General features: G+C 40.7%; 1 protein-coding gene across 1 annotated transcript; it reads left to right on the top strand.

Annotated features, from left to right (window-relative positions):
- The first annotated feature begins 1,315 nt into the window (after nt 1–1,315).
- Nucleotides 1,316–15,677, top strand: LOC111224176 (monoacylglycerol lipase ABHD12-like). The gene is made up of 13 exons (XM_022748580.1): nt 1,316–1,641; nt 8,859–8,980; nt 9,402–9,507; nt 9,632–9,751; nt 9,867–9,897; nt 9,980–10,025; nt 10,143–10,272; nt 10,379–10,416; nt 10,802–10,881; nt 10,960–11,042; nt 14,019–14,097; nt 14,220–14,347; nt 15,560–15,677. Exons 1-13 carry the CDS (start codon nt 1,469–1,471, stop codon nt 15,594–15,596), a joined length of 1,173 nt encoding a protein of 390 aa, XP_022604301.1. The 5' UTR covers nt 1,316–1,468; the 3' UTR covers nt 15,597–15,677.
- The last annotated feature ends 3,133 nt before the right edge of the window (nt 15,678–18,810 follow it).

The raw sequence follows: 18,810 nt of genomic DNA, 5'->3' as shown, positions 1-18,810 counted from the left end.
TGGCTCTGTGAAGCCATGATAGACATTTTTTATGTTGCATACATGAAATGATTAATCAATAAAAATAAAAAGAAACATCAATAATGTAAGTAATTATAAATTACAGTCCTATTTAATCTAATACGGATGACATTTGTGTTTAAGTCAGTGGTTTAAGAAGTACTGAGCTTATTTACTGAAGTAAAAGTATCAGCACTACACAGTAGAAATACTCAGTCGTAGTAAAAGTCCCACATTTAAAATCTAATTTGAATTAAAAGTACAGAAATATTATCAGCTAAATTTATGAAAAGTATTGAATGTAAAAGTGATTGTTTGGCAGAAAAGAGTGATAAAATATATTATACAATTATATTATACATGTATAGTTTAGATAGTTGAGTCCAGTGGTTCCTAACGTAGGGGTCGGGCCCCTCCAAAGGGTCACCAGTTAAATCTGAGAGGTCGTCAGATGATTCATGGGAGAGGAAAGAAGAAGAAACAAAGATCTGATTCAGTGATTTCTTTACCTTTATTTTTGTGAAAATATTGAATAAATTTAAATGTTTGAGCCTCAAATAGTTATGTTGTTGTTATAGTAGAGTAAAGTATGAGGGAGAATCTTTCATTCAAATTACTCTTTAAGTAAGTTACAAGCAAAAAACGATGGAAATCATTGGTTTAGTGATGAACAATGTGTTGTATCTGTTATGAGATTTCATATTTTTTAATTTTGTAAAATCTTAATGTAAAATGTAACTCGTACCTGCAGCTGTCAGATGAATATAGTGCAGTAAAAAGTAAAGTATTTGCAGTGAATTTCAAGTATAAAGTAACAGAAAATGGAAATACTGTAGTAAATGTACTTGTTATTTTCAACCGCTGACTTTAACTAGAACATAAAAGTAAATATAAATTGGGAGAAGGTCAGAATGTCACATTGGTGTTCTCACTGTTAGAAATTCATATGATTTATCAGGATTGCTGTCAGTTTAAGTTTTCTGCCACTTCTTATTTATCACAGTGTTAAATATCTGCAGCTGCTCACCAACACACATCAGATTCTGTGAGAGCCCACAGTCTGTTTTAAAACCTTTCTTTTGTTGGACTAATCTTCCGAGGAGCATTTGAAGGCATCATGCACCAGCTCAGTTTTTTTCAATTTACATAAACCGGTTTTGTTTTGGTTGTCGTTGCTCCGACGCTCCCCAGAGACCGTGGACGCAGCACAGTGAGACCACGCGGCTGTGCTCCTGCCCTGTGATTGGCTACGGCAGCTCGGTGCGGATCAGCTGCTCTCTGCGGGTCTCAGTGCGGAGCGCCGAGCAGCTGGAGGCACAGCCGGGACTTCGCTCCTTCTTCACCGGCTCTCACCGCGCCGTCTCCCGGCAGGATAACGGCCTCCTCCCCGCTGACAGGCCCGCAGTGACGGCTCGTCATTCGCTCGGTTTTCTGTCGTTTACACTTGTTTCCTTCAACGTTTCCAGGGATGCGAAAGCGGAATAACTCGGTGACTGCGGAGCCTGACAGCGGGACCACCGGCACTCTGCTGGACAGCGACCCGGATCTGAAGCAGCGTCCCGGCAGGGGAGCAGCGGGGCTCGCAGCCGGCGACCGGCAGGGCCCGGCAGAGGAGCGGAGTATGGGGAAACCGTTCAGGAGGTAAGAACAGGACCCGGGGCAGGTGTGATAGCACCTGGACTGACTTTTTATTCACATGACACAACAACAAACTGATGGAAACATCATAAAACATCATGTTACTGCAGTTTAAACAAAAATCTAAATAATCAGCTGATGTTGAGTCAAATAGTTTGAAGAGTTTCTGTACTGGAAGAAAAGAAATTCAGATTATTCACAAACACAGCGAACAACATGTTAAACTTAGTTCTGATGTGTGTTTATTGCTGGTTCTTATTCAAGATTTATCCTTTAAAAATAATCAATAAAAATCAATTACGAAACAAACTGAAAAAACTGAGTTAAGAATCAAACACAGTAAAAATAATAACGTGAAAATGAAATAATAAATCAAGACATTGAAAAATGAATTGAATGTGCCTGACACATACAGTATATAATAACATTACAAAATAAATAAAATCCGCAAAGGAATAAATAAAATGGAAGAAATAATATAATTGAATTTATAAAGTCTTTACCTTGGTATTGGATATAATTTAATATGAATTTAAAAAAAAAACATTTTTAATATTTTCTCCAAAACAACCTGATAGACAAGATTGTCATCAGAAACTTTATTTGTTTATTTATTAATATGGTTTCACTGAGATTTTTTTAAAGATACAGAAAAGGAGCTTCCAACACCAGATCAGACCAGTCTGATGAAATGATCTGACTCCAGTGAGCTGGTCTGACTGGTTTCATTGAGACTGAGGGGCTGGTCAGACTGGAAGTTGCAGATGAGTTTAAACAGTCTTCAGTTGTGTTTGACCCTGAGACCTCTGACCTCTGACCTCTGACTGACTGACAATGACCAAACTCATTCAATTCACTTTTCTTTTATTTGTATATTTTTATCTGTCAGATCATCACCATCATCTCAAAGGGCTGATTGATCAGCTGCAGTTATTGATCTGATATCAGTGAAGATTGATCAGGGAGATTCTGACTCCTGAACCTGACTGAGATGATCAGAGAAAACTCACTTTAATCCTGTAAAGCTGAAATGATTAATCAATCAATCAGTCAATTAGTTGCTCAACTAAAAATGAATTGGGAACTTCTTTGATAATGAATTAATTGCTTCGGTTATTTTTTTGTATCAGAAGGTTAGGGTCAGGGTTGTTCATTTACCAGCATTTTCTCTGTTTTCCACTATTTTAAAGACCAAGCAATGAATGAACTGATTGAGAAAATATTGATAATTGATAATGAAGAGGATCATTAACCCCGCGGTGTCTGGGCAGCTTTATTCCTTCTTCACTGTTCTGGAGAGAAAACTGCAGCTGTAGTTTGGATGAAAGCCAAAACAGACAGAAGTTTGTTCCCCGATCAGCTGATCTGCAACGATTAATCGATTAGTCGATCAACAGAAAATGAATCAGCTACCAGCTATTGTGATAAACTGATTCATTGTTGTAGTTGTTTTCTGAGGAAAATGTGTCGTTTCTCAGGTTTAAACAGAATCTTTTTTTATTTTTCTCTGTTGCTTTGATACCACTTTCTGACATTCAGATGGTGGTGACCTCAGAGTCCATGAAGGTCAGAGGTCAGCTGATCAGCAGGAAGTTAACAGTTTAACCATCAGTCTCGGCTTTGACCCACGTTACTTGCCGTAGTTTAGTGTCAGTTCACCTCTAAATAATCTGCTGCGTCCTGTCAGGTGAACGTCGTCAGTCTAATCCTTATTAGAGCGTCTCTCAGATTACACACAGGAAGTCCACCTGAACACACACACACACACACACACACACACACGCACACACACACCCACACACACTAACCTGCTAACGGACTGAGTGTGTTGCTCCCCCCCCCCCCCCCCTCTGCTGCTCAGGTGGGACAGGTGAGGATGCACAGATAGTGTTGAGGTAACTTCATCAGTGCAGAGTGATGTTAGCATTAGCCTCAGAGCTAACCTGTCAGACAGACACTCACTCCTCTGAGGAGGAGGAGGAGGTGCATTTGTTTCGTCAGTTGTGTGATCCTCACAGTCGTCAGCAAACACACACGTGACTCCATCATTACACAGTGAGAGGCGGAGTTCTAACATCAGGTGTGGCGACTCGACCAGAACCAGATATACCAGAGAGAACATCAACATGAAACAGAGGAGGAGAAGAGCAAATCAGTCAGAGTGAAGTCTGCTGAAACAGCAGAACGTTCCTCTCAAGTCTTTGACCTGGTTTAAATCAGATCATCACCACGGCAACAGATGACTGACACCGAGAGGAGGAGGGTCCAGAACCAGAGTTTAGCACTGGATCTTGGCTCTGTTCAGTCAGACAGGAAGTGACATCACTGTGCTGACGTGTGTGTGTGAGGCTCAGGTCACGGGTTTGATCCCTGAGCGTCATCACTTCTCTCAAACTGAAAGAAGAAAGAAGAAGTCTCTGCTTGACTGAGTCAGCGTCTCAGACCTCACATGACCTCAGGTGACCCCCAGAGTTTTTACACCCACTCACCCTCCTGACTGTCTCCTGACCTCTGACCCCTGACAGTGTATCTGTAGTGTTGTGTTGTTGTGGCAGACATGAGCTGCTGCAGATAAAGGAGGTCGGAGTTTCTGTATCTGAGCTGCCGTCATATCTCACTCGTTCTGACGGCAGAAAGACGATTTTGGGGAAATTCAGACTCGACTGTTGAACTTTAACCTCGGAGCTCCGGGTCTGAATCTGTCACAATCGCCGTCTGATGGGGACAGAGAAGAAGAAAGATCGAAACAGACTTTTGACTTTGTGTGAAAACTGATGTGTTCATGTTAGTGATTTAAAACCATTAATGAGGAAGGAAACAGTCTTATTTTAATATCATTTGATAAATATAGTTTCAGTTATTGAAATTGTTGTATTTCTGTAAATGCTTTATGAGTGTGTGTCAGTTACTCCACTGAACCTAGCCGAATAAAATTACACACTCTACATGTTTGTTAGAGCACTTTACAAGAAAGCTTTTAATTTGAAGGTCACAGGATGTTCAGCTCAGGCTTGAATCCTGAAATAAATCAGATCAGTTTTTTATGGATCTGAACTCTGATTAGTTTAGAATCAGGAAGTTGATGGTTTGATCCATGTGTGACATCATAAATAATGATAAATTCTGTCTCAGACCTGCTGTTACCTCAGAGCTGATGCTGCAGTCTGACTTCCTGTTTACTTACTCATCACTTCCTCACCGTCTGTGTGTGTGTGTGTGTGTGTGCTGGGGGGAGGAGGGGTTCCAGGGCAGAGGACTGACTCTTCAGACCCCCACCACTCCACCATTGAGATGATAATTATCCTGATGGTTTTACCCCCGTTTCTATGACGACCAGCTTTCAGTCTGATTTATAGTGTGCGTTCAGAACAGCTTTCAGGCTTTTTATAAACATGTACTTTTTCTGACTGAACAATGAAAAGATGATTTAATTTAAAATCCACATTATTACCAACAAAGAAGAATTCAAATAGATAGAAATAGAAATAAAAATACTTTATTTTTATCATACAGTGAAAATACATCAGTCAGGAAAGTGTCAGTTAAAAAAAATTAAAATAGATTCACACACATGAAGCACAGACTGTAAACAAAGATGGCCGTCGCCTCTGTGATGTCACTCACAGGTTTCTGAAGCTCAGAGTGAGCTGCTCTACTGTTGCCATATTGGCAGTGTCTGACCCCGCCCCCTCACTACCAGCTAATTAAAATATGGTCAAAGAGGCGGGGCGAGAGGGGAGCAAGTTGTGGCAAGCATACGCTCACCCACCTGCCACTCAGGGGGGTACATGGCTGGAGGTCAGATGTCTGAAGGGGTACGTGGCTGTGAAAAGTTTGGGAACCACTGTGCTAGAGGAAACGTCAGAGGATGATCAGAGTTATTAGGGTTTATCCTGAGGAGAACATGAACGTCTGAACCACAGTGGAAAAATAACCGACGTTAGCATCAGAGCTAAAAACATTCAAATTAATAAATTAGATCAAATATATCAGATGTGTCTCTGCTCTACTTCCTGTCTCATCAGCATCGTAGCGGAGACAGTAGAGAAACTGAGACGTCTCATTTCCGTTTATTTCCTGTATCTGTGTGACGTGGGTTTCTCCACCTCCCCGCCCCTTTAGGAGACCAGAAGGAGTGTATTCATTCCGATGGGCGAAGTGAACGAGATCACAGATTATCACAGATTCTTTCGCTCCATAGTCACCGAAATAAATATTGGACCCAGTTTCCAGAAGCCAAACGTCTTCAGAACATTCTGACATCAAAATGACATTTTTCAGATCAACAGCTCAGGAGAAAATCAACTTTATTGGAGAATTGCCTCTGTCTCAGTGCCATACTCTCACGAGATTTGTCAACTGCCAACATCGTTTACCAACCAATAACCAGATGTTTAGATGGACCAGTTATTTTTGGATTGACTTACTTATACAATAAACCATGGATTAAACTTTAAAACTCAAATAAAACTTGTTTCTTTGCTTAACAACTGCTAAAACAGATTATTAGCCTCTTAAATTACATGACTTTTTACTGGGCTGATCAGATGTCGTTAGCAGATAGAAACAGCAGCAAAAAAGGCCCAAATTTGTCCACGTTGTCTCGTCTATTGTTGTATTGTTTTGGCAGGGACAAGTAACAGCTACAGTCACATTTCATGTCAGTTGCCTTCGCTCGAGGGAGGGGTTGAGGGGGACAACACCCACTTAGGAGACTGGAACTGTCATACCATTGGTGCCGCCTGTAATGCGGTGTCTTCTGTAGAGAGGATCTTTGATCGTAGTCATCGTATCGTTCAACGGGTTCTCTGGTTCAGGATCAGGATCCAGCAGCTGCTACAACTGACAGAAAACTAATCTGAACTATTTTCATTAATGTTTTTTAAAGCAGAACTTCACTGGTTCCAGTTTTGTACATGTGTTTATATTGTTTTACTCTTCCATCATATTAAAGGAGCTGTTCCTAAGTTTTACTATTTCTACGTTGCTAACATTAGCATTAGCAACTGTTTACTTTGCAGTCTCACCAAGAGCTTCAGCCACTGTTGTGTTTATTATATAGAGGTTATAACACCTGAGCAGCTACGTCTTCAGGTCAGACTGGAGACTACAGTGACTCGGCTCCAGCTAGCTTCTAGCATGCTAACTTCAGTAGAAGAAGAGAAGTAGAAATAGAAGCAAAATAAGAGGGTTGTTTTCCACCTCTGGAGACAGATGTTGGTGAATAAAGAGATGAAGTTTACAGCGTTTCTTCTAGTCTGGTGAATAAATGGATGCTAATGCTAATGCTAGCTATGTAGCATTAGCAACAACTTACAATTAGCTGCTTTAAACAGAATCTCTTTGGTTTTTGTGAGTCAAGAGGTTTGAAACGTCTCCTCAGACTCAGCAAACCGCCATCTTGTAAACCAATCAGTGAATTGAAAAAATAATCAATAAAATAATTGATAATTAAAATAATGATTAGCAGTAGTCTGTAGTCCAGGTCCTCCTCCACACACTTCAGTCCTCCACTGCCAGCTCTGTCTCTGGTGACTGACGGGGTTTTGTGTGTCCTGCAGCCTTACCCCCCCCCCACACACACACACACACACACACACACACACACACACACACACACACACACCCCTCTCTGCGGTGGGCTCACCTCTGTGTGACCTTGAGGTTGCAGCATGCAGCTCCACACCAGCTAATAATACTGCAGGCTCTGTGCCAGCTGGACACACACGTTACACTGACCACACACACATGCACGAAACGCACGTGCACACACACACGCACACGCACACACTGTGGTGCAGGGATTTAATGAAGGATCAGATCTGAAACACTGATTTTGATTAAAAAAAAACGGTTTCTTCTTCTTCATGGACAAACATCAGAACTGAGAACAGCTGATCTGATGGAGGAGGTGGACATGTTGGATCCGTCCTCTACATGTCCTCTACTAGTCCTCTACATGTCCTCTACTTGTCCTTTACTAGTCCATGTCAGCATCAACAAAACCAGGACTTGTAATTGATTCTGAACTAAATATTATTTTACACACAAACATCATTAAATTATCTTCAATCATCTCAGAAACATCTAGAAACCTGATCTGACCCCTGACCCCACTCTGTATCTGACACACCAGTTTATCACCCAGGTCCCTTGGGTCCCGGTAAAACTTTCAGGTCCCACCAAAACCTTCAGATCCCAGGAATTTTTAGGATTGATTTATTAATAATTTGGTCTTTTTTAAATTGGCGCAATTAAACTAACATGATGAGGATTCCGGTATAAGACCATTATTAATGATGTAACCAGGTTGAAGATGTTTTAATCAGATTACTGGTCTCTAACGTGGAGAAGTTTCACTCTGAAGACGCAGAGTCTGTTCACATGAATAATTCAAGTCCTCAGACCTGGATCCTGTAACAGCAGCAGTGTTATCAGAGCTCAGCTTACACACACACACACACACACACACACACACACACACACACACTGAGTGGGCTCAGATAGCAGCTTGAACCTGTCGGGACTAAAATAAACTGAGTGTTGCAGCAGAAAGTGAGAAATCGAATCTGGAGATTAAAGATTAAAGAGGTTGCAGCTGTTTGAACTTGATCATTTCCTCTGATGGTTCCTGTTTCTACACAGTCCAGTTCCAGGTCTGGGAACTGGATCTGGATATAAATGGATGGACCAGGCTCAGGTTCACCTGGATGTTGTGAAACTCCTCTTATATTAAAACATAATGATCACGTTTTATGAACGATGACTCTGTGTGTTGTTGATGTTCAGTCTGACAAAAATGTTGGTGTCATAGTCGGAGCCCGTAACAACACAGGCCCAATATTCATTTGAATGATGAGGATGGAACTGAATGAGACCAAGAGGAAACAGGAACACGATGTTTGTCTGCTCTTGTCGTTGGCTTTTAATGTTTTAATATAGAATTTATTTTCTAATCATTATTTATATTTTGATTTATATTTTTGTATGATTACATCTTTTCACCACAGTTATACTGTTTTGCAAATGATTTGTCGGCCCACTTGTAATAGCTTCGCGGCCCACCAGTGGGCCCCAACCCACAGATTGGGAACCACTGCACTAGACGATAATTGAGATTATTTATTATATTACAGGAGGACAAGAGTAACAGTCCGTCTGTGTCTCGCTCTCCCTGTCCAGTCGGGTCCAGTCTGATGTGGACTGTGTTGTGTCCTCAGGTTGGGTGTGATGGGGAAGCTGAAGAGGATCCTGCTGTGGCTGCTCGTCGTCTACGTCTCCATCCCCTTCATCATCAAACTCTGTCCATCCATCCAGGCCAAACTCGTCTTCCTAAACTTCGGTGAGTGTGACAAAGGTTTCCCTCCTTTAGCTGCCTCCCTGCTTTACTTTGGACACTGATACAGAGATTTTCACAATAAAAAACTGTTTTATTGTGATTGTAAAATGTAATCTTAAAGCGACTGAGCTCAACAGTCACTTTAAACCTTAACCCACCTCTGACATGTTGTTTGTGGTTCCACGTTTGTCCCTGAAGGAGCAGAACCATAATTCAGTTTGTTTTAACAGGTTCCTGGTTCTGAGCGTTTTGGATCTGGTTCTAATTTAGAGCCAGAGGTCAGCAGGTTTCTGTTTCTGACACCTGATAGAGCGGGAACACACAGAGTGATTGACAGCAGGTGTAACAGAAGAAGTGTGTCAGTTAGCAGCAGTCGTCATGTTACCTGTCAGTGACCTCTGACCTCTGACCCCTCCCCATTCAGTGAGGATGCCGTACTTCATTGACCTGAAACAACCTCTGGACCAGGGACTGAACCACACACACAACCGCTACCTGGAGCCTGAAGCTGGACTCAAGATCGGAGTCTGGTAAGACACACACACAAACACACACACACACACACACACACACACACACACAAACACACAAACAAGCCTATGACAGGTTCAGGTGGGCGGAGCCTGTAAAGCAGGAAGTGTATGTGTTTTGCAGGCACACAGTTCCTGCTCAGATGTGGAGAGAAGCTCAGGGGAAAGAAGGCGAATGGTATGACTCCACGTTTAGCTCCACCCACCCCGTCATCCTCTATCTCCATGGAAACGCAGGGACTAGGTGACCCCTCCCACCCACACACACACACACACACACACACATACACACACAGACATCTGCGTCAGTCCCATATTGTCATGTATGACCTTTGACCTTTCTGTTGTTGTTTGTGCAGAGGAGGAGACCACAGAGTCCAGCTGTACAAGGTGAACACACATACACACACGTTCATGCTGATCACCACCAGAGGTCACATGACTGACCTTCTCTCTGCCTGTCTTCCTTCAGGTCCTCAGTTCATTAGGCTACCATGTAGTCACCTTTGATTACAGAGGTGAGAGACTGACTCGTCCACACATGAAGAAACACACCTGCTGCTTTAACACTAACAGCTGACGCGTGTGTGTGTGTGTGTGTGTGTGTGTGTGTGTGTGTGTGTGTGTGTGTGCAGGCTGGGGGGATTCGGACGGCTCTCCATCGGAGGGGGGGATGACATCAGATGCCCTCTTCATCTATGATTGGCTGAAACAGCGTCTGGATAAAAAGCCGCTTTATATCTGGGGACACTCTCTGGGGACAGGGTAATACACACACACACACACACACACACACACACAAACACACACACACACACACCTGCACATAAGGTCAGTGATTCAATCTGATTGTTTGTCTCTTGTTTTGCAGAGTTGCCACAAACCTGGTCAGACGACTGTGTGACAGAGGTGTGACACACACACACACACACACACACACACACACACACACACACACACATACTCTTGCAGCTGCTTTCCCTGTTAGCTAATTGATTAGCTTAGCTGTTTAGCTTCTCCTGTTAGCCTCATCCACATCAGTACAACAGGTGTTCCACTTCACCTGGACAGTGTTAATGTACCATAATTAATTTTCACATTTCAAGGTTTTTAAATTTTGATTCTCAGTTCTTTGTTTATCTGAGACTCAGTTTAAAAGATTAAAGATTCACTTAAATCCTCCTGTTGATCAGTTTTCAGTTGAAGAATTAATATTAAATATTAAATATTAAATATTAAACATTACACATTGAATATTAAATGACTGGACTCATATTGATCCTTGTGTTTTCAGGAAGTCCTCCTCACGCTCTGATCTTAGAGTCTCCATTCACCAACATCAGAGAGGAGGCCAAGAGCCACCCCTTCTCCATGGTAACACACACACACACACACACTCACACACACAGCGGACAGGTTGAAGTGTGTATTTGATGTGTGTATGTTTCTCAGGTGTACAGATACCTGCCCGGCTTTGATTGGTTCTTCCTGGACGCCATCACAGCCAACAACATCCGCTTCGCCAGCGACGAAAAGTAGGTGACCTTCAGCCTCGGCATCTGTGACATTTGACCTTTGACCGTTCACACAAGCATCACAAGCTCGACTGCCTCAGTTCTCTTACCAGAAACTGCTGAACTTTAAAGACCTTGACAACAGCTTGAAAGTCTTAGAGACCGAGGTCAGGAAGTTTTAACTTCCAGACTTCCAGACTCAGATTTAGACTCACAGATCTCTTTTTGGGCAGTTATTGCCTTTATTTGGACAGAGGCAGTGAGAGAGTGACAGGAACGTTGGGGAGAGGGAGGGGAGGACATGCAGCAAAGGGCCACGGGTTGGACTCGAACCCACGGACGCTGAGGTCAGGACTCAGCCCCAATGCACAGTAGCTCAGGAACAATGTTTCTCTCCCCATGAACTTTTGTCCGAAGCTCAGACACTTAAGTTTAACTCAGTTCTCAGTATCTTCTCTGTTACAGTTTAATCAGGATCAAGATGTTTTTGAAATTCCAACTTTTTTAGGAACTCAAACTTTTTTCTTTGTTTTTCAAGTTAAGAAACTTTTTTTAGAAGTTCAGCAAACGTTCAGGAGCTCTTGAAATGTTTTTGGTCAGGAGCTTTTTCAAGAACTTATGAACTCGTTGAAACTCAGAACCTTTTTTGAAGTTGCAGGAGCCTGAAACTCTCAACTGAGTCTGAGCTGCTGCAGAGTCTGGTCCAGGTCCAGATAAAGTCTGAGGGTTGTAATCTTAGTGAACTGGTTCTGGACCAACAGCTGATTACCAGACTCAGACTGAGGACAAAGTCCACAACAGACTGATCCCAGAAATGTTTATATCCGTATTACAGCTGGTGACCTTTGACCCTGCAGGTGTTTCCCTCCCAGATACTACAAACAGCAACACATCAATCAGCTGCTAAAAACACATGATGATAAATAATAAAGTTTTATTTCATTAAAATGAAATCAGTTGTATTGATTAGTTTCTTCCCTTTTTATAAACTCCACTGTTTATTGATCTTTGATGTCACACATGTACCATCACTATCACAAACACCATCACTAACACCAACACTATCACTAACACCATCACTAACACCATCACTATCACAAACACCATCACAAACACCATCACTATCACAAACACCATCACTAACACCAACACCATCACTATCACAAACACCATCACTAACACCAACACCATCACTATCACAAACACCATCATCAACACCATCACTATCACAAACACCATCACTAACACCATCACTATCACTAACACCATCACTAACACCAACACCATCACTATCACAAACACCATCATCAACACCATCACTATCACAAACACCATCACTAACACCATCACTATCACTAACACCATCACTATCACAAACACCATCACTATCACAAACACCATCACTAACACCATCACTATCACTAACACCATCACTATCACAAACACCATCACTAACACCATCACTATCACAAACACCATCATCAACACCATCACTATCACAAACACCATCACTAACACCATCATCAACACCATCACTATCACAAACACCATCACTAACACCATCACTATCACAAACACCATCACTAACACCATCACTATCACAAACACCATCACAAACACCATCACTATCACAAACACCATCACAAACACCATCACTATCACCAACACCATCACAAACACCATCACTATCACAAACACCATCACAAACACCATCACTAACACCATCACTATCCACAAACACCATCACTAACACCAACACTAACACCATCACTATCACCAACACCATCACTATCACCATCACTAACACCATCACTATCACCAACACTATCACCAACACCATCACAAACACCATCACTATCACTAACACCAACACCATCACTAACACAACACCATCACAACCACCATCACTAACACCATCACTATCCACAAACACCATCATCAACGCCATCATTAAGACCAACACTATCATCAACACCTTCACTATCTCAAACACCATCACTAACCCCATCACTATCCACAAACGCCAGCATCAACACCAACACCATCATTAACACCATCACTAACACCATCCCTATCCACAAACACCATCATCAACGCCATCATTAAGACCAACACTATCATCAACACCTTCACTATCTCAAACACCATCACTAACCCCATCACTATCCACAAACGCCAGCATCAACACCAACACCATCATTAACACCATCACTAACACCATCCCTATCCACAAACACCATCATCAACGCCATCATTAAGACCAACACTATCATCAACACCTTCACTATCTCAAACACCATCACTAACCCCATCACTATCCACAAACGCCAGCATCAACACCAACACCATCATTAACACCATCACTAACACCATCCCTATCCACAAACACCATCATCAACGCCATCATTAAGACCAACACTATCATCAACACCTTCACTATCTCAAACACCATCACTAACCCCATCACTATCCACAAACGCCAGCATCAACACCAACACCATCATTAACACCATCACTAACACCATCCCTATCCACAAACACCATCATCAACGCCATCATTAAGACCAACACTATCATCAACACCTTCACTATCTCAAACACCATCACTAACACCAACACCATCATCAACACCATCACTATCACAAACACCAACACTATCACAAACACAAACACCATCATGAACACCATCACTAACACCAACACCATCATCAACACCATCACTAACACCAACACTATCACTAACACCATCACTAACACCAACAACATCACTAACACCAACACCATCATCAACACCATCACTAACACCAACACTATCATCAACACCATCACTAACACCATCACTATCACAAACACAATCATGAACACCATCACTAACACCAACACCATCACTAACACCAACACCATCATCAACACCATCACTAACACCAACACCATCACAAACACCAACACCATCACTAACACCACCACTGTGTCTGACTGTGAATTGTGTCTCCTCAGTGTGAATCACATCTCCTGTCCTGTGTTGATTCTCCACGCTGAAGACGACGGTGTGGTTCCCTTTCATCTGGGCAAGAAGGTATAAACAACAACCATTTAATAAACGTGTTCTTGATGCTTTTATTTTACCCGACACTGTGTGAACAGCAAACAATTGAACCGAACCCCCTCCTCCTCTACCTCATTTTCCTCCTTCATCAGCTATACAACATGGCTTCGCAGTCAAAGAGCCTCAGTGGTCACAAGGTTCAGTTCGTTCCCTTCTCATCGTCTCTGGCCTACAAGCATAAGTTCATCTACAGGAGCCCAGAGCTGCCAAACATCCTCAGGTATCTCCTCTGTCTGTCTCCCTCTCTCCCTCCCTCTCATAGGTAACCTGAGTGATGACAGATACAATTTTTATGTATATATATATATGTATAGAGATAGATGTGTGTGTTTATATATGTGTATATATGTATATGATTACAAGCAGTTATATACGTTAAACTGTGGCAGGCAAATCAAATTTAATCTTAATTTAATACTTCAGTTAATAATAAATTACTACATTAATGGGAAAACATTTATTTATAGTTATTTTTATATGGGTACTTGATAGTATAGATGTAAATGTATATGTGGTATGGAGATGCACATGATACACATGAACTATACTGTCACTCACCCTGTTGATTTATGATGCACTGTGTTCTGTGAGTAGAAAAAAAACCATCAGATCTAGGGCTGTCCCAAACGATTATTCTTTAAACGATTAATCTAGCGATTATTTTTTCGATTATTCGACTAATCTAACGATTATTTTTTTATTAACCTAACAGTAATTTGCGAGTAGTGTGCGAGCCTTTTTTGCCGCGTGTTGCTCCACACGCTCCGTCCTACTGCTGGTAGACGCCGCCATGTTGTTCAAATAGATTACACAGACGCAAATCATTCACGTAGTCAATGACTTCAATTACGTCACCGCGTTGTCCCAGCCCTTGCGCTGCGCTTGTATCCAGGTAAACCAAAGACGATGGATATAAACAGTCCCATTAGAAAGTTCCGGTTTTGTTCTATGAACATTTACCCTGTGTGGTTTTACACGACGCGTCGACACTAAAATTCCATGGTCGAATAATTTTTATAATCAACAACGTCGATTACGTCGGATAATCGTCCCAGCCCTAATCAGATCAAAACGTTTGTGTCAAATGTTTAAAGAACGAGAAATGTTGAATGTTTCATTAACATTAACTGACACAATAAAGTATTAAAAAACAAGTCAAATATCATCTTGACTTTTAAGCAATCAATGTTCGATCAATGATCATAGATCACAGACTCGGCCATCTGTTCAACCCTAGTTTATACTCACGGTACTGTCAGAATGGTTTCCATTGGTCGTTTTAACAATTAAATTTAATGCAACAAATAAATATGGATTCACTTCACGCCCACGACCACACCCACTGAAATGAATTCATTCTACACCAGAAGTTTCAATATTGTGTTTCTGTTTGGACCCTGAACTTGTTTGTTTGTTTGTTTGTTTTTTGCAGCGATTTTCTCGGCTCAGCTCATCCCGACTCACAGTGAGAAGGACGACACACACTCTCACTGCACCACACACACACTTTACTCTTTGTTTTCAGTGTGACTGATGGGACTGAACACACACACACATCATTCCTTTTCTCTCCGTTAGCATTCCTCACACACACACACACACACACACACACACACACACACGCATGACGTTGGCTTCACAGCACACAGGTTATCGAGCGTTTTTACGTACTGTAGAGCGAAGACAAGGACAAAGATCAAACCAAACTGGACGACAGACAGAGAGACATGAAGTGAAGAATCTCTGTTTTTATCTTTTTAATATTTTATCATTACAACCCAACACATGCACACACACACATACACACAGCGAGAGCTCGACTCTTTTCAACGTGTGTGATTAATTTCTGGTTTGTTTGCGTTGTCGGTTTTTACTCTCTGGTCCATCTGATCATGTTTGACTCTGGTTTCTGGAGGATTCAGGGTCTGGGTTGTTTGTAAAACTTCTCAGTTTGAAGGCCTGTTATGACTTGAATTATGAATTAAATATTTCTTGTTCTATGTATCTGGTTTCTGTGTCTTTCTGCACATTTGTCTATAACAGTAACAGTCTAAAACAAGTATGTGATTGATAAACAACTTTATGGCCAAAAAGGGTTACAGTGCAAGAAAACATTATTTTCAGTAACAGACATCAGCACAGTCGAAACAGCACTTAATGAAAACTGACAAAAGCTTTTCAGTTTGAGTCAAACTGACTTTTATGTTGAGCAAACACTGGTTCTGAATGGACTCCATTACCCACAGTGACCTGCACACATTACTGTCATTTCCATTTTAACTTATGAATACCATAAATGTCAAAGGTGAGCTAACAGGGCACACAAACATGTCAATTAAAATAAGTTATAAAATGTCATAGTATAATAAGGCATAAAAAAAGTCATGGTTACGTAAGGCATAAAAGGTCATAAAAAGTCTTAGTTTAGTAAATGATAAAAAGTCAGTACAGCAAGGCATAAAAAGTCATAAAAATGTCATACTATAGATAGATACTTTATCTATCCCTTAGGGGAAATTCATGTGTCCATTAGCTCATTGTTGATAATAATAAAAACAGTTAATAATAAATAAACAATAATAATTACATTAGTCCACATCCTTTGGCTGAGGTGTTGTATAGCTTGATGGCAGTGGGAACAAAGGATCACCTGAACCTCTCTGTTCTGCAGCGCTGTGAGATGAGATGTTTGCTGCAGCTGCAGCTGCTTCTCTGTCCTGCCAGAATGTTGTGGAGAGGACGGTTATTGTCCAAGATGGCCTCCATCTTACATTGGATGCCTCCCTCCACAACAATCATAAGTGAGTCCAGACTGGGCACAGATGCAGCCTCTTTGACCAGCTTGTCCAGTCTCCTCATGTTCATGTCTGACATGCTGCTTCCCCAGCAGACTGCAGCATTAAAGAGTCCACTGGCCACCACTGACTGATAAAACATGTGCAGCATTTCACTGCAGACATCACAGGACCTGAGCCTCCTGAGGAAAAAGAGCCGGCTCCGCCCCTTCAGGTAGATGGCATCCGTGTTCAGGGACTAGTCCAGTTTACTGTCCAGGTGCACACCTAGGTATTTATAAGGGTGCACCACCTCAAAGTCCTTCACTTGAATGTTGACTGGCTAAAGGGCCTAGACATCCGAAAGTCGATGACCATCTCCTTGGTCTTGGAGGTGTTCAGAAGGAGGCAGTTCTTGTCACTCTATTCACTGAAGGCCATCATCAGATCCCTGTACTCTCTTCCTGTCCGTTACGCGCCACAAAAGCTGTGTATTTCTGGATGTGGGAAAACTCAGACTTGTATTTAAAGTCTGCTGTATACAAGGAGAACAAGAACGGAAGAAGGCATAAAAAGTCATGCTGTAGTAAGACAGAAAAAGTAAAAAAAAAAATGAAATGGTATAGTAAGGCATAAGAAGTCAAAAAACGTCATATTATAGTGAGGCATTAAAAGTCATAAAAGCGACAAAGTATAGTCAGGCATAAAAAGTCATAGAAAAGACATAGTATAGTAAGGCATAAAAACAACATAGTATGGTAAGGCATTAAAAGTTAAGAAACATCATATAAAGTCATAAAAAGTTATTAAAATGTCATAGTTTAGTTAGGCATAAGAAGTCATATTACAGTAAGGCATAAAAAGTCAAAGTCATTGTACAGTAAGGCATAAATAGTCATAAAAATATCATAGTAAAATGCGAAATAGCATTGTAAGGGATAAAAAAAACATAGTATGGTAACACATGAAAAAGTCATAGTACCGTAAGGCATAAAAATGAGGCATAAAATCGTGTTAGTATAATAAGAAATAAAAAGTCATAAAAAGTCATAGTTTAGTAAGACATAAAAACTCATCGTATCGTAAGGCATAAAAATATAATACAGGCTTAAAAAGTAAGAAAAAAAGTTATACTATAATAAGTCATAATATGTCATAGTATAGTAAGGCATAAAAATGTCATTGTACTATAAGGAATGAAAAGTCATTAAAAAAGTCATAGTATAATAAAGCATATGAAGGCTAAAAAATTGTATAGTGAGGCATAATTAGTCATAGTACATTAAGGATTAAAAAGTCATAAAAAGTCATAGTATAGTACATCAACAAGTCTATATTATAGTAAGCAATAAAAACGCCATAGTACAGTTAGGCATAAAAATGTCATAGTATAGGAAGGGATAAAAAAGTCATAGTATAGTGAAGCTTACAAATGAAGTTATACTATACTAAGTCATAATATTTCATAGTAACGTAAGGCATAAAAAGTCATAGAAGAAAGGCATGAAAAGTCATTGTACAGTAAGGGCTTAAAAGTCATAAAAACGTCATATAATGAGGCATAAAAAGTCAAAGTCATTGTTCAGTAAGGCATAAAAATATCAAAATATCATAGTACAGTAAGGCATAAAAGTCATAAAAAGTCATAATACAGAAAGGCATTAAAGTCATAAAAAATTAATACTATAGTAAGGCACCAAAAAGTCATAGTACAATAAGACATAAAAAGTCAGAAAAGTCACAGTATAGTGAGGTATAAAAATGTCATGAAAAAGTCATAGTATAATAAGGCATAAAAACTTCTTGTATAGTGAGGTATAAAATGTCATTGCACAATAAGTAATAAAAAGTCATAGAAAAGTCAGTGTAGTAAGGCATAATTTAGGCATAAAAAGCCATGGAAGTAAGG

Source organism: Seriola dumerili, unplaced genomic scaffold, assembly GCF_002260705.1.
Source record: "Seriola dumerili isolate Sdu_G_001 unplaced genomic scaffold, Sdu_1.0 BDQW01000127.1, whole genome shotgun sequence".
In the NCBI taxonomy this organism is placed as follows: domain Eukaryota; kingdom Metazoa; phylum Chordata; class Actinopteri; order Carangiformes; family Carangidae; genus Seriola; species Seriola dumerili.
Note: the sequence above shows the minus strand (reverse complement) of the source record. Positions and strands in the feature narration are given on the sequence as shown.